Source organism: Acanthochromis polyacanthus, chromosome 1 (assembly GCF_021347895.1).
Source record: "Acanthochromis polyacanthus isolate Apoly-LR-REF ecotype Palm Island chromosome 1, KAUST_Apoly_ChrSc, whole genome shotgun sequence".
In the NCBI taxonomy this organism is placed as follows: domain Eukaryota; kingdom Metazoa; phylum Chordata; class Actinopteri; family Pomacentridae; genus Acanthochromis; species Acanthochromis polyacanthus.
In genome coordinates this window covers 19,279,554-19,295,683 of record NC_067113.1, presented here as the reverse complement: position 1 = coordinate 19,295,683, position 16,130 = coordinate 19,279,554, and the positions used below count along the sequence as shown (strand labels likewise).

General features: G+C 41.6%; 2 protein-coding genes across 5 annotated transcripts in view; both read right to left on the bottom strand.

The window, feature by feature from the left end:
• Nucleotides 1-74: 74 nt before the first annotated feature.
• Nucleotides 75-10,265, bottom strand: pcnx4 (pecanex 4). The gene is given in 12 exon segments (XM_022221777.2): nt 75-271; nt 274-466; nt 604-790; nt 888-1,993; nt 2,071-2,174; nt 4,258-4,618; nt 6,290-6,412; nt 6,718-6,818; nt 6,918-7,456; nt 8,354-8,533; nt 8,631-9,405; nt 10,101-10,265. Coding segments are annotated over 11 exon segments (3,648 nt in total). The 5' UTR covers nt 9,329-9,405; nt 10,101-10,265; the 3' UTR covers nt 75-215.
• Nucleotides 9,365-16,130, bottom strand: part of lrrc9 (leucine rich repeat containing 9) — a 27,672-nt gene continuing 20,906 nt past the window's right edge. For 2 of the 4 annotated variants that reach the window (XM_022221799.2, XM_022221814.2), the window contains exons 31-33: nt 15,954-16,124; nt 15,608-15,764; nt 12,226-15,499 (exon numbers count right to left, since the gene is read on the bottom strand). In XM_022221799.2, coding sequence (XP_022077491.2) covers nt 15,633-15,764; nt 15,954-16,124 — 303 coding nt within the window. In that variant the 3' untranslated portion in view covers nt 12,226-15,499; nt 15,608-15,632. Of the gene's footprint in view, nt 9,406-12,225; nt 15,500-15,607; nt 15,765-15,953; nt 16,125-16,130 lie in introns of those variants that run through there. The other 2 variants (XR_007945260.1, XR_007945259.1) reach the window with 2 other exon arrangements.

Here is a 16,130-nt window from a genome sequence, read left to right as displayed (position 1 = left end):
TAGGTTCCCATACATACATTACTCTTCACTACTTGAGTCAGCAGTTTAAAAAGGTAGAATTTCAAAACTGATTGAATTTTCCCTCTTGATTTTCTGTAGTTTCTGCATTAGTTTTCGAAAACACTCTGCAAACTGACATTTTGCTGTGATAGTACCGACTGAAACGCTGCCTTTCTTCCCCATATGTGTGTAAAAAGGGCAGGTGGAGCCACAGGTCAGAGGCTGGGGAAATGAAGGGGGGCAGATGAATAAATGGGGTATCCGAGAGGGGATCGGCTGCCTGAACAGTTAGGTTTCTTAGCATGAAGGGGTGAGCCTGGATGCTGTACCGCTCCTCGTCGTCATTGGTAGCGTACAGCAGCTCCCAGGAGAGGTTAGCCCACTGGCCTCGCACCCCCTCTCCATTCAGACGGCCCACCTGTACCAGCTGCTCCTGCAGGGATAGGACTCGCCCTGTGTAGGTACCCTACGGACAGGGACAGTCAAAATGTTACATTTCATTGAAAAATATCTAATCTGAAGTCTAAACTGCAATTTTGAGTAACCTAAATTTTACACTAAGGACTGAATAAGAACGTAAAAAGCAATGGGATGTGTGGTTACCATAGTGAGGTCATGTCCTAAAGAGAAGAGAAAGGGTTTCTCCTGAAGGACGCTGTCATGCCATCCTTTTTCCGTCACCAGGCCGATGAACCAGTCCTTTTCATATTCCTCCAAAGTGCTGAACAATTCCTCAGAGGACTCCATAGGCCCCAGGCTTGCTTGATCAAACAACAGCTTGAAACTGAACCTGAGTCAAACAAAAACATAGTGGCAGAATTCTCAGGACCTTCTGGCACAAATAAGCTGTACTGATCATAGAAATCAAAATCTGTAATAAATTTTACCTGAAAGCCCGAAGTGCGAGCTGGTAAAGTTCTTTCCTTGATGACAGCCAGTCGAGTCCTTCTGTCCACGGTACGTCCCCACAGTAGAGCCTGTAGACATAACTAGGACTGGTGAAAGCAGACTCTGCCCCCAGTGAGATGAGACATGAAAGTGCAACCTGAACATGCAGTTCTTTCAAGGCTTCATCCTCCTTCAAGGCTTTGGTCATGTCCTCTGAGGTATCGCCCTGCACAACAGGCCCAAACCGGCCCAAGGTAAATCGAAACCAGTCCTCAGGAAATAAAGGCCTGAGCGACATCAGGCGGGATGGTAGTAATGGTGCTGTCCTCCACCCTGTCGGGAGGTTGAAAACCTCCGACTGGGGGCAGCTGAAGTTCAGATGAAGGAGCGAACCAGGGCTCTCTCTGAGAAACTCTGCGCTACGGCCTTTATCCACAGCTGGCATCCCGATGCCCAGTCCCAGAGGCTGCAGTGGTTGAAGGGCAGAGAGGGCCATGTTTTCAAAAAGACTATCCATCTCCACAGAGCCCGGCAGAGAGGCCCCGGTCTGCAGGGCTGTGTGTCCAGACTGGGCTTCTGCAGTCACTAATGCTACTGTTCGTCTGGCTGGCTGAGGTCCAAATAAGTCATCCTCATCTGACCAATCACCAAAAGAGGTCAAACTGGAGCTGTCCTGTCTGAACCTGAGAGAAGACACATTGGATTCCACCACGACAGCCTCAGGTGGTTGATTACAAGTAGTCTGGGCTAACTGTGAAGACTGGGACTTCATGCCACCAACCCCTGACCCTTCATCGTTGCTCCACAGAAATCCTTTATGCTTCTGCACACAGTAGCGGAGAAGCAACCAGATCAGTGCTTTCATGAAGTCATCCTGGAGTTTCCTCAAGTTGTCGTGTGAGTCAATAATACCAGAGAGCACATTTCGGGCATCAGAGTAGACTCTCACCGCGAGTGCTGCACAAGGGGTGAGGGCATTTCCCCAGTGCAGGTTAAAACCCTGGGTGAAGCCGAGCCTCTCAGGGCGTTCAAAAGCAGCTTCGAACACCTCATCCACTCTCCGTGCCTCCACTGTGTGGCAAGATGTCTCCTGCAGCTCCAGGCCCTGTAACAAACCACAACACTCTGCATAATCTTGTTGCAATGGGTGATTCTACTCAAACAACCGAAAAGATGTGGTACCTTAATGTTGACTGTGCAGTAGCCATATCCTCTCTCCAGGATCATTATCCATACCATACGGTCCTGAAAGCGGCCAAGAAAATGAGAGCCTGGGGCTAAAGAACCTACAAATAAAGAGAGAAAATCTTGAGTCATCCATGAATCTTACGTGTAAGACATGCGATATGTAAACTGAGAGCAAGAAAGGGTAGCACACATCATATACATCATGCAACCCACATATGGGAGTCTTTGTGCACACTCCTTTCATTTTGCATCAACTGTGCGTCCCTCTGCTGACTACATGGATAACATGGCTACTGGATGAGCTGCATGGAGACACATAGCATCACAATAGTAGAGGAAGGTTATGGTACTGCTTTAACTGGATGACTGCACAGGGATCTAAATATTAAATCTCTTCTTAAGCTTTCCATTAGCCTCGAAAACGTCACTCTTTTCGCACAATGCGGGCTTTTCATTTTTGGAGACAGACGACAGACGTTCATTTCAGCACAGATGAATGGCAGTGGCAAGGTGAAGGAGGCTTTTGTTTTAAGTTGACTTGCGCTTGCTTGGCTCAAGGATAATGTCGTGTCCCATAACGACATCTCAGAATAGTCCCAGCCGCTACCTCATGATGTGAAGTGACACGCTGGTCAGATTCCTTTCCTGCTCACTGCTCCACAGCCCCCAGTGTGAGCGGAGCAAAAGAACACTACAAACTGCCATCGTTTGACCGTGAGCATCAACCTAACAAGCGACTATTCTGAATTATACATCATAGGTACGGCATCCCAAGCTCACAAAAAGACAATAAGCCTGATTACATCACCTCAGCATTGTTAAATAATCACAATTCTCTTGTCCCCTCCGGATCGAGCGGAGAGCAGCAGCTCGGTTCAGCCTACGTGTATTATGTAGTTAATGTTGTGGAAACATTTGGATGTAATGAATACAGATCAGAGCTTTTTTTTTGGGTCACTTCACAGGAAGCTCAACCGGATCACGTAAGCTCGCATTACTGCCAGTACTCTAAAAAGGCTGCTCACAACGGCTCTGCTCTTAGTTTTCAGCCGTATGAGGTGATGCTTCAGTGGTCTTTGATCTGCATATGGTCCCTACTTGACCCCTGTGATAGTTCAGTCATTGCAATTACAGCGCAAGTCAAAACAAAAGAAAACTAAAATGTAATACTACATCAGTCCTGCTGAGTGCTATTTGTGATCCTGTGCACTGCAAAGAGCAAAATCAAAGGAAAAAATGTTGTGCCTGCTGTGACTGAAGGGAAAAATCTCCTTTTAACTGACATTGACGGATCTCCATTTATTTATAGATATGACTAATCCGACTGCCAATCAGTTTGAAATTAACTGTTGAAAATATGATAACAGATTAATGTTTTCCAACACTCAATAAAATACCAAACATTACTTTGTATTTAGATGCAAATAAATATTACCAGTGAAAATACACACGAAACTGGAAAAGCACTCAGAGAGCACAGTACTCCTCCAAGGCTATTCATTCCCCCATATGGCACTGTCAAGAATTCAGCTTTTTTTCCATCTTTTTTTTTTTTAAAGAAATGCAGCTACATAAAATGTGGCCATTTAATACAAATGTACCCACAAACAAAATAACCTTGTGCACATGGGAATATGTTCTGCATGTGTATGTTATGTATGGATACCAAATCGTGTAACTTAAACATGTAGCAGGTGGTAGGAATTGATGGGACTCGGAAACACTCCCACAGTTTAATGAATTGTTCCTTGTATTATCGCCAATAGATAAGTCTCAACAAGTCGGCAGCGGTGGATTTGTAGTAGGATTGCAATCATGTGATCGTCAGCAGGCAGCTGGTGTAGTGTTCACATGTTGTTATGGTTACTGTGCCGCTATCTCACAATGGTACAGAATCCGTGAATCCAGACTATAAGCTGCATCACTGCCAAAATCTAATGAGGTGATCCTTGTGTCATTACTGACCTTCCCTGAATATTTCATCCAAATCTGTTAGTTTGTTTTTGAGTAATGTTGCGAACAGTTGGTGTAACAATTACTTATCCTTATATTACTTATACTATGCCATCTCAGGGCTACATTCTTTTCTTTTTTTTTTTTTTTTACAACATACAGAATTATATAAACACTTTTTACTTATTAACAAAACACAAAAAAAGACATCAGGCACGAAGAACTAACCCAGTGACCCTCTTGCAAAGGCCGTCCTCAGTGCAGAAGCCAGACTTCCACTCATTTGCTGGTAGAAGATTGAGTCTGGGCAGGGACAGGCAGTGCCCACAGGTCCTGGCCAACTTCGCTGAGGCCTGGGAAACCCCACAAGGAAGATGGGCAGTGTGAAAAGGGGCAGCAAAGGGGCAGAGAGCAGGGCAGAGAGAGTCACCACCGCCAGCAACAGCGGGCAAAGGGAGGCATTCAGAGCCAGGAGAGTTCCAGCCGACTGACGGCGCTGCTTCTTCTCTGTCCAGGATGTCACCAACACTGTTAGGGTGAACTTCAGCTTGGCCAGGAACTGGGTGAGTCTGTCAAACAGGAGCCCCACCTGGATCAGAAAAAGGCAAACATGAAGAGGATTGATCTGCTGACCCATCATCAGTCTTATCAGCTGATGTCTGTGCAACATAAAGAATATTTGTGTGCTTTACTGTATTTTTTTATGTATTTTAGTTTTTTTATTTTCATTTTTGCAAACCAAGCCTAAACGTCACTGCAGGATAATCAATTTAACATTGCTAGATTCACCTTTACAAACCTTCAAAGGCTGGCACATCAAGATGCAAAATAAACTTTAAAAACAAGAGGGTAAATTGAAGCTGCGATCTAAACAAGGTCTTGCTTCTAAGTCATGAAATCAGGAAACAGAAAACTTTCATGCCTCCATTCAGACGATGGGAGTTCATTTTCTTAACTTCAGTCACTCAGATTTACTACGGTGGAGACTTTTACAGGAAAAAATGTGGATTTTTAAAGCTCAGATTTGCTTTTTTAGATACAAAAGTTCAACTTGGTGGTGCTTTGTTTTGACTCTCCAATGAAAAGACCAACAAACACTAAAACTATGTGGCTCAAAACTAAAGTATGAGACTCCCGTTGACGTGTTTTTTCATCAATGCGACCGAAAAGAACCTCTAGTCTGATGTTCTGCTGCTGGAATCACTTAGTAAAGCAAAAAATGTGGATTAAAGATTGTAAATACCAAAGTTTTTGGATTTGAGATGGATGAAAAAGTAAAAATGCAGGTTAAAAAAAGCCCAAATAGATGTGCTATTTTCTCATTTCTGATAATATTTGTAGCTCTAGGTTCGATCGTTTGGTCGATTTACTCTCAATTGACCAAATTTATTTTATTTGAATAAATCACGATCATATTGGACAGCGCCAAATGTAGGATGCAACACTGTCATTAAAATGTGAGAAACTTAAAATTTACAGAAAAAACAAGCAGGCCTGCTATATTGCACCAGCCACATCTTCACCAAAACTTGCCATTTTCAATATGTAGGTTGCCGTTTGGTTGTTGTTGGTGTTGTTGTATTCCAAAGTAAAAAGTATGTTGCAAACTTGCAGATAGCAAAAGGGGAGGAGAATGCCACATGAAAAGTACCATGGAAATAGCAGACTTTTTCTATTGACTGACACAGTTAGAGAAGTATTAATTTAAATTTAAGTTTATTATTGAGATGGTAGTTGTCTGTGGGGTTGGACAGTGCAGCAGAGGGGTTCCTCATGGTTTGCTTACTCCATTTACAAACATGTGGGGATAAAAGTATAAGAAACACAAATAACGGACTGGTGGTTTTAGATTAGATTAAAATGTATGGGTGTACTTATTCAGGTGTTAACAGTGAGTATTATAGCACATACATTTTCACAAAGGCTCTGTTAAAATATTGCAATATGTCAGACAAACTGATGATACAATTAGATAACAATACGCATAATTTTCCCCATTTTACTTTTGGCAAGAGGTCGGCATTGTTGTGTAAATGCTACAGATAAATATTGCTTGAGTTCTGAAATTAGCACATCACGCAAAAAGTAAATGGATGACAGGAGGACGCACTGTCCACATTAACATACTTTGCTGGTCACAGCTACAACGCCAATATTTGTGATTCAGTGTAGGTCATATTTAAGCCGATGTAGACATGATATATGGTGTAGGAAGATCTTTTGTGCAGTAGAAATGAGGAAAAATTATGGTTGACCTCACCAAGAGTAGCTGAACTCCAGTTCCCAGGCTGTCCCACCCTGGAAGTAGGTTGTTTCCAGCTGCAAGCCGCACCAAAACCACCACCACCATTTGCAGCAGAGCATCCTCTGAGCTCTGCCACACCTGCACAGCAACATAAGAGCAATTATTATGCTGAAAATGGCAGGCACACAAATCAAGTGAAGAGCACTCTGCGATTAATCACGGTTCATTTTTTTAAAAAGACAGAAATTTTGAAAAAGATGTGTCAAGAGGACCTGTTTTTCAGTATCACTCTTCACTTTTCTTTTAAACAAAGAACTATAATTTGTGCTGGCCCTACTGAGTATTCACCTGAAGATATTTTAAAAAGATCCATTATAATAAATATTTTTTGCATGTTCTACAAGTCATGTTGATACTGTGAGCAAAAGGGAGTGTCGGTATACCACTCTAAAGGCTCGTGTGAATCCCACACTGAGGGAAACCCTGTGAAGCAGCTGAAGAGATGTGTCCATCGACAGGAAAGCAATCATTGCAAATGGAGACACTGTGAAATAAAAAACACAGTAAGTGCAGGTCAGACACCTGAGAGAGATGTGGACATTGGAGAAAAGCAAGCTTAAAATATACCTTATAACAAGCTCACCAAGATAAAGAAGGACTCTTCTGATTGCAGCAGCGATGTACAACCCTCTGTTCTTTTGCTTGAACGTTTGCACACTGGACATGCCTTTAGGGTATAGGGGATTGAGGAATACCCCTCCAAATACATAGGCCCCCTGGATCTCTCTTAGAGCCCAGCAGAGGCAAAAGAGTACAAGGAGGAGGTAGCTGACAGGAGCCTGGGGTCCTGTAACAAAGCTCTGGGACTGAGCTGAACCAAGGAAGTGATGCAACAGCCCTGCCTCTGCCATCGCCACCAGAAGCAGGCTCAAATATAGCAGTAGCTCCCTGCAGCCCAGATTCCAGCCAAAGGAACTGCGAAGAGGAGGTGGTGACCCTCCTCTGCGCAACCCAGGGTCCCTGAAGCCTGCCCTGGAACCCCTGCAGAGTGTAGCGACCTGGCTGAGATCCAGACTCAGCAGAAACCCCGTAGAGATGGAGAAGAGAACGACACCCAGAGTTGACGGGATGAAGTAATTACACACAGCTACACCGGCGGATACACCAAACATCAACAGCAGCCTGTAGGACAGCGCACACACAAAAAGGCAGGACTGAAGATACACAGGCTAATGTCACGCTTGTCAGTTCAGTGGAGCTATTAGAATCTGATGAGCACTGGTTTTCCACAGAAAAGAATACGACCAGGATATGAATGAACAAAACTGTGTTTTGCTTTTTTACTGTAAAAATACTTAAACTATCGCTTTAAAACTTGACATCCAAGTGTCAGGCTAACATTATGTTTGGACTGTTATGTAGTTTGGACTGTTATGTAGTTTTGACAGATTTTAGACCAGTGGTTCTCAACCCTGTTCCTCAGGACCCACTGTCCTGCATGTTTTAGATGCTTCCCTGCTCCAACACACCTGATTCAAATGATCAGCTCGTCATCAAGCCTCTGCAGAAGCCTGATGACGAGCTGATCATTTGAATCAGGTGTGCTGGAGCAGGGAAGCATCTAAAACATGCAGGACAGTGGGTCCTGAGGAACAGGGTTGAGAACCATTGTTTTAGACAATGTGCAGTGAAACACCTTAGAGATGTGGTACGCAGAAAAATAGCGTTAAAAAAAAATCTCAAAATACATTGTGATGTGACCATAAATATCTCGCCAGGGTAAAATGCAATAAAGCTCTTGCAGCACCAAAAACTTCTACCGTCAATTATTATTGGCTCAGTGTTAATATTTAACCAGCATATATATCTGATGTGCTCTAAACAGCATATCAGACATAGGAACTGGCAAATTCAATCATAGTCTTAATCAGAAACAGAGATTCTTCATTCAAATGTCAAAGGATCGGTAAAATTGAACCCATGGTATGATTTGCAAATGTATCTGTTGTGGAGAAAAAAAGAAAATTTGCCAACATGAGTGTAACCATGATGACAAAAGCTAATTATTTCAGTGTGTACCTGAGGTTGCTAGACATGGGCGAGCCTCCTAAGCCAAACACAAGAGCCTGCTCCATGCCCCAGAGGATCAGGGCATCCAGGGGAGGGAGAATACCCAGCGCCCACAGCAGAGGTAGGAAGAGGAACAGCACGTGGAGAATCTGGCTGGCCAGTTGGAGCTCAGGGACAGGGTCTGAGAACCTACGTCATAATAAAATAATAATAAGACAGGAAACACTGTAAGCATTCTAAAAGGTGCCTTCTCAGTTTAATAAACAACAGTTTTGTTGTTGCTTACCGATCAGCCAAGTCCACAGCGATGAAAATAAAAATGTAGAGGGGACGGGTGAGTGGGGTGATCTCATATATGTCCTGTGCCTGAAAAGTGGCTGTCTCTGTAGCCGTATTTACAATGAGTGAATACTCAGCTATACATAGTGTCACCCAGCTCATGACAAAGACTACCAGGGATACACCAATGCTGCCATAGAGAGCAGTCAGTCTGCCGAGGAACACATACCATGTCCCAAAGCCACACAGCACCCCAGCTAGCACTGTATGCAGCACCACATTCATTCCAAAACGCTTCCCAGGAGCAATGAACCGAACTGTCTCTGGGCTGACGCAGTGGGTAAATTCCACCTCTTCTTCATCAACCAGGATGTTGGGTGCACCAAGTCTCTCCACTGTGCCACTCCTTCGAGCAGCATAAAGCGCCAGGGCCTGGACACCCGCTGCAGCCCCGAACATGAGCATACCAGAGAGCACTGCGCCATGGAGCTCCTGAAGCAGCTGCAGCTGGCAGAGCAGAGTACCGATGCCCCCAAAAAGCCATGGTGTCAAGAACAAGACTACCTGATTGACGTATACATATGGTGGGGCGCAGTAGCCCAACTTGAAGCGTGGACCCCCTAACACTGTTTGGGGGAAGCGCTTCCAGAAGAACTCCTGCTTGTACTCATTAAGAAGGGGCACATCTGGCCCCATTCTGACCATTCCCAAAAGGGTGGCAGGTCATCTCCACACAGCAGAAGGAGGGTTTCCATTCATCGTCTCACACACAGTGAAGCACTCTGCAATAAAGCAGTTAGACAATGGAGGAATGATTATTAACAAAATAGTGATGAAAAATGCAATATATCATTGTTCAACAGTACCCACAGTCCGCAGTTCTCAAGTAGTAAAATTACACAAACTGGAGTCAAATCTGCAGTAGCAAATACATATTTTAAATTGCATTATATTCTATATTATTTTTGCTCCCTATATTTAGATGATGTGGTTATGTCTTCTTTAAGCTCAAGAAAGCTATACTTCTTCCAGGTGTCTTACTATAAACAAATGGCTTTTAAAGCCATTTAACAGGAAAGACATGGGTCATTTTGGGGAAGTTTTATCAACAAAAGCACCATTTATCACCTTCAGTTTGCAATGTAGAGCACAAAAAGAGATAACGAGAAGAGAGCAACAACCAGGAGTTGCCATGAAAACACAACACAGCAGCAGTAGCTTGTGGATGTGCTAACTTGGGCTAACCTGTTCAGGATAGACGTGCAACACTTCCAAATCTTACCTCATATATCCAAATCGGATAATTTACCAAAAGTGAACTGTTTTCTTAAGGAATCATTTCTGTCTGTTTACCACAGCTAGCTCTATTTTTGGTAGCTAACGAAAACAGCAAGCCTTTTCATCCTGACTCTCCGTTAGCTTGATATTACTAACAGGTAAATAACAGCAGGTTAGCAACCGTGAGAGATAAACTTACCGTTAACAGCGGAATAGCCAAATGCAGATACGCTTTGTATAGTACTGGACGACTTGCTTAGATAATATTATAGGAAAACTGGCGGAAATCGCCAGCATTAACATTAGCTGCTAGCTAACCGCTAGAAAGCTAGGTAACGTCGGCATGATACACAGACAGAGTGTAACCAATAGGAATGGAGAGGAAAGGAGAGTGAGTCCTCTGATTGGTCCATATAGTACAAACCCCGCCTACTATAACATCCAACTCCGCCCACTCAACAACATACACACAATTTACAACAAGGAACAGCACAAGTCTGTATTTGTCTTGTTTTTGAATTAACGTGGGATACTTTGAGGAGAACGTGTATATTCAAATTTTATAAATGCTGAACGAGAACCAAACTGGCCGCTACTGCACAGAAAACGATGACAACTTGTCGCGTTTATGAGCATAAAAGGAACATTTTTGTCGACAGGGCAAAAAACAACTCTGACTACAATATCTCTCTCCGCTTTATGAGAAATTGTATAGTAGCAAAATTTGACAAATCTAGATTAATCTAGCTAACTTCAAAATACAAACACACTTCTCTCCATTATACATTCCGAGAAAAAAAAGTGAACTAAAAAATGAAGAACTCTTCTTTTTTTTTAGTTCCACAACACGAGAAAAGAAGCCCTAAAGGTGTGGCAAAAGAATTCCATAAAAAATGACTCCCCAAGGCACCATAAATAGCCCTCCTAAGATCTATGGTAAAACTGGGTTCTATGAAGAACCACGTCCAAGATAGTGTTCGGATAGTTTTTTTTATGGATCTGCCTGGTTCTGTTTTGATAACTGGATTACATAATCATTCAATAAAATCATTTTTGAGCATATAAAGCATAAAAAATAAGATTTTGATGCATTTTTGGTGCCTTCAATAATAGATTTAATATTTTGGGTTCTGGACTATTGGTCAGAAAGAAACACAGTACAAAATGGCAGTCTTTTTGAGAGTTTTCTGATGGTTTAGAGACAAATGGTTCACTGTTGATGAACAGTACTGTTAGTTGCATTTATAATTGTATGTTGTTCCCTGCCACCAATCCAAAAAACTCTAATAAAAATTAAGAACCTTTAGTCCTATAAAAAAAAAAAACATTAGGCGTGTGATGAACCATTCCCTATATAAAAATGTTCTTCAATCAGTAATGGTGCTTTAAAGAATTAGACAGCTTTGTGAACCGTTATTTTTCTGAGCACAACAAAATGATTTACCACAGGAGCAGGGTTCAACCGAACAACAAAAAGACCATTCCTCTTTGCAATTATAATTCTATATAATGTCATGTCACATGGGGTTCTTTATCCTGAATAATTTGTCAACTTTTCACCTGCCAGTGTCTTTAAATCCTGATTCTAATGCGCTTGCTCAACCCCAAAACCTGACATAGGATTAAAGACATTCACATTACATCGTAAATCCTTGTTATCGTGTTCTTAATACCAAAAGAGCAAATCCTACAAGCATTTTATTATTTCAATATAATGAAAGTGATTGCGGTCAAGTGTCTGCCACTCCATAATGTTGATTTACTTAGAAAGAAGCAGGGCACAAAAGGAGGATCATCAAGTGATCACTAAAAAGGCCACAATATCAACACAAAGAAAGACAACAATCTGGGGCAAAGGAGATTAAATTGTTGTTGTTGTTCACTGGGGCTGAGGGGATATGGGTGGGCAGGAGGTTGTGCTTCCTCGTCATCTTCAAAAAGCAATTTCTACTCCGTGTAGGACACAATAAACCACAACAGAAGAGGCTGTCAGTCAGGACATCATGTATTGCACCCTGTAATCCTCCCATAGCACCACTTATTTAAAAACATTGCTGCGTTTTTGTTCCAGCTGCCTGTTGAAGAGCATCTACTTGTAATAAGACTGAAGTCATTACAGAAGAAACACAATGTAAATCTCATGAAATATAAAAGTCTGATACTAAATTGCCCAAAAGCCGGCCATCCGAAGCAGCTCTCAAAATTGATTTGTTGGTAAATTTATTAGAAAATGGAGTATTTGCCTGTTGTTTGGTTGTTCCGTTAACTTGTTTTCGCCATTTCACAAGTTCAATAATGTGATAAATGACACACAAGTCCAGGGATGAATAGCAGTTAATATTTAATGCTTCTGTGAGGCTCGCTCTCATCCAAAATGTCTACACAAAATAAAAGCATTTTCCTTTTCATTCTAATTGTACCTCTCACTCCATTCTTTTATCTGTGTTTTCACTCTCTCTCCATTCGCTCTTTATTCCACAGGAAACAAATTACAGGAAAATGACAAGCGACAACAATAACTCAATGACAGATTTCAAGAGAAGCAATATGGCAAGACAGAGGATGTATTTGTGAGGATAAAAAAAATAATAAACCCGGGACATAATATGTTCCCTTTGAAAACAAAATAATTTATATTTTGTTGATGTCATCAGCAGCTGAATAGTTCATTTTTATAACGGCAATTTCAACTCAAGTGATGATGTTGATAAAATTGTAGCCTCTATCAAAGCGCTTTTAAACCTAGTACAAGCTGGCAAATGTTTAACGTGTGTGGATTGTAATGTTGTTCATCCATTACACATACAGTACATAATGCTTCGATAAGCACTGCGGTGTTAACTTCAGCATCAAACATCAATCAATGTCGTCACCCCTCCAACTTCATCCCCAACACTGGAAGCTGAGTAGATCGCAGCGAAAACATGGTCCATTCAGCAATTATTCACAGAGTCTTGGACTAATGGTGCTCTGAATGCACAGACACAGCAAATGCAGGGAGTTAGTGGACCAGCAGTAATTGCCCCATACAGAGCATGTGTTTTCCTATGTGTGTGTGTGTGTGTGTGGATTCCGCGGGGGGAGGGGGGCATCATCTATAACTGATTTACAACAAGCACAAACATGTCTAATTATGAATCCAGATTACAGCTGTAGAGACGAACTCCTTTCCCCTGCCCTTTTCTCTCTCTTTCTCAGCCTCTCCTTCTCCCTCCCGGTTCCTCCCGCCCGAGTCGGGCTCCATATCAGGCAGATGAAAACATAACCTGTCACATTCCATCCCATTAAACCAGCTACAAACCATGTGGTCTACTCACATGGAGGAGCGAGGAGAGGGAGAGAGATAGAGGGAGAGAGCAGTGCATCTGGGTTCACTCAGAAGTGATGAATTATTCAAAATTTTTATGCTAATGTCATTTTAATGTTAGAAATACGGACAGATATGCAGATCTGAGACATACTGTGTGAAGTGGTATGTTCAATATAAGCTTACACTACACACAGCAGAATTAAAAGCAGTTATATTTGTAACATCCATACTGCACATATGGTACACAAATATAAAATGTGTAATTATCCTCTGCAATACCTAATGCATTAGAGCACTCACACTGAGCCCCCAAATCTGTGCTGGTTTTTTTTTCCATCAGCTGCCATTTGATGTCAGGCAGACCAAGGTAATGACAGTGCACTCACTTGCGCAGTCATTAGCCCCGCTTAATGCCGGGAATTAACACAAATTAAGTGAAGTTAAGTACATGCATTAGAGGAGCTTGTTTGGGGAGAGCTTTTCACTTTTGCCGTGTAGAGCAGGCTGTTGCCAGCAAAAGCAACACAGGCAGGGGACACAAAACTGAAGTACACATATCCCCTTTCAACTGATAAATTACTGCCTACAGGGCAAGAGGAACCTTCACTAACTACTGATTGGCAGTGTCAATAGAGCTCTAAGGACACCTAGTGGTCATGTTAACGCCACTGATTCACAAACTCCACAGCTAATATTGTGTCTTATAAACTGGTGTACTCAGAGCGATGTTCCATGAAGAAATGTTTCAGTGTTTACTCTTGCTGCAGTTTCATTTACAGTTTGGAATGAAGAGCATTCTTTTCCCACAACTGTTTTCTGACTTTTCTGCTGTCTTTTCTAGATGTGTTTTCTATATAAGTACCAGTCCAATGAAACAGCATTCTAACCATAAAATACATTCTGCAGACATGTAACACAGGTTTGCACGGTCAAAGTGAAAATTACTTCACTGAGCATTATAATAGTCATGCACTGTTTGCTAGATGGGAATAGGTGACCTATTAATGTTTTTTTCATGTAAATGTTTGCACATTATAATTATCAGTCTAGTTTCACAATTAATTCTTATTACACCACATAATATAGCCGAGGGCAGAGATAGTCTACTGGCTTACATAGTACTTTTGCAAAATGACAGTAATCTTCATCAGATAAAATGAATAAACATTAAAAAAATCTGTAATTTATCTGTCTCCAAAATTAGATATTTTCAAATTAAGTAGGAGGAATGAAAACAAATCTACATTAAACATAAAAACAAAAAATAACAATTTCCAGTGTGAAGCAATTTCCTTAATTTGTTGATGTGGATTGAGTATCACTGGCCTGGCCTATATCTTCCATATTTAGACTGGCAGGACTCTAAACCAACTGGTAGACACGGGGGGAGGATTATGTTCTAATATTCATCAGAACTAACATAATAAACATCAAGTGGAGTAGGTTCATTTTCAGTTACAACACACGAGATTTGCCTGTTAGAGGCGAAACTGCAGTGAGCTTTCAAAAAGAGGCTAACATGATGAAGCTGACAATCTCTGAAATCCATTTGGACCTTATTCAAGATTACATCTTTATCTGAGTGACTGCAGATTATTGTCCACAGAGAGGTGTGCTAAAGCTGGATTATCCACTTGTTGGGGATGCATTTGACCCAATGGACGCAGCATGCCAGGCTCACACGCCCGTACATCTGTGGGTGTTTTTTTTTTTTTTTTTTACTTGTTTGGGGTTAAAGGATGGGATAGCAGCTGAAATGACACCAAAACCTCTCATCCTCAGATTACCATGGTTAGTGATCCACATATGTGGATAGAAAATAAAGTCACAGTCAGTGCATTACTTTCATTGCATTTGAAAGTAGTGCACTACATGCCCCATCAAGTAGCCTAATTTACTGTAAGTCAAATGCAGTTTTAGTTTTAGTACTGAATAATTCATTGAGCAGCAAAAGTAATTTATTAAGACTGTTTTGTATACATATAAAAATATGTCATATAATAAAATTATTTATTGCAATGTCAAAGACAAAACTCACTTATGCAGATGCTATTTGATATTAAGGCAAATTTACAACAATGACACCATTCAAATATATGTATGTGTGTGTGTGTGTGTGTGTGTGTGTGTGTGTGTGTGTGTGTGTGTGTGTGTGTGTGTGTGTGTGTGTGTGTGTGTGTGCGCTGTATGCCATGGCTGCCATATGTGTACCTTTTGATCATGCCACTAAATGCTCTTCTTTTTCTTCTGGTTGCTACATTGTTGGAGGATTTCCACCATTTGGGAACCTGAAAAACAACAAGGAAATTCTCACATTGTAGACTTTCCATTTTTACAAATTTTAAGCAGTTGAGAGATTCATAATTATCTACATGTACAATCTTGTCTTTACAAACCTGCTGCCTTGTTCCTGTTTGGAATTCATAATGATGACTCTGTTCCCATCGGGCAGGAGACATGTGCTGAGCGGTTTGCTTCCGGCTCTCCGACTGTGTCTGAAGTTGATGTCTGTTTGGCCACTTCGAGGCACATTACTGTACTTATTCTTCTTGACTGAGTTGAGGATTAATACAGAGGTGAGAGATAGAGGATCAGCAGTAACCTGCAATACTAATGCAATACTATAAAAATCAATCATTCACACTGTACTAGAGCATGCTATATAACATGCTGTACATGCCAATTTAAAGCTTAGTGTTTTTCATCACCAAACTTCTGCAACAGGAGCAAAGTTGCACTCACATTTATATGTATAGTGATCCTCGTCCACATTACTTGGCAAGACATCATGTCCGTGCATGAAGTTCTGTAGTCCCCCCCTATACTCATTACTCTCAGAGTGCTGTTATGAGGCATGAGAGACAGCGGTCCAGGTAGGTTAATTTCAGGGGTGGGAAGAGAAGCTCCAGGATGCTGAGA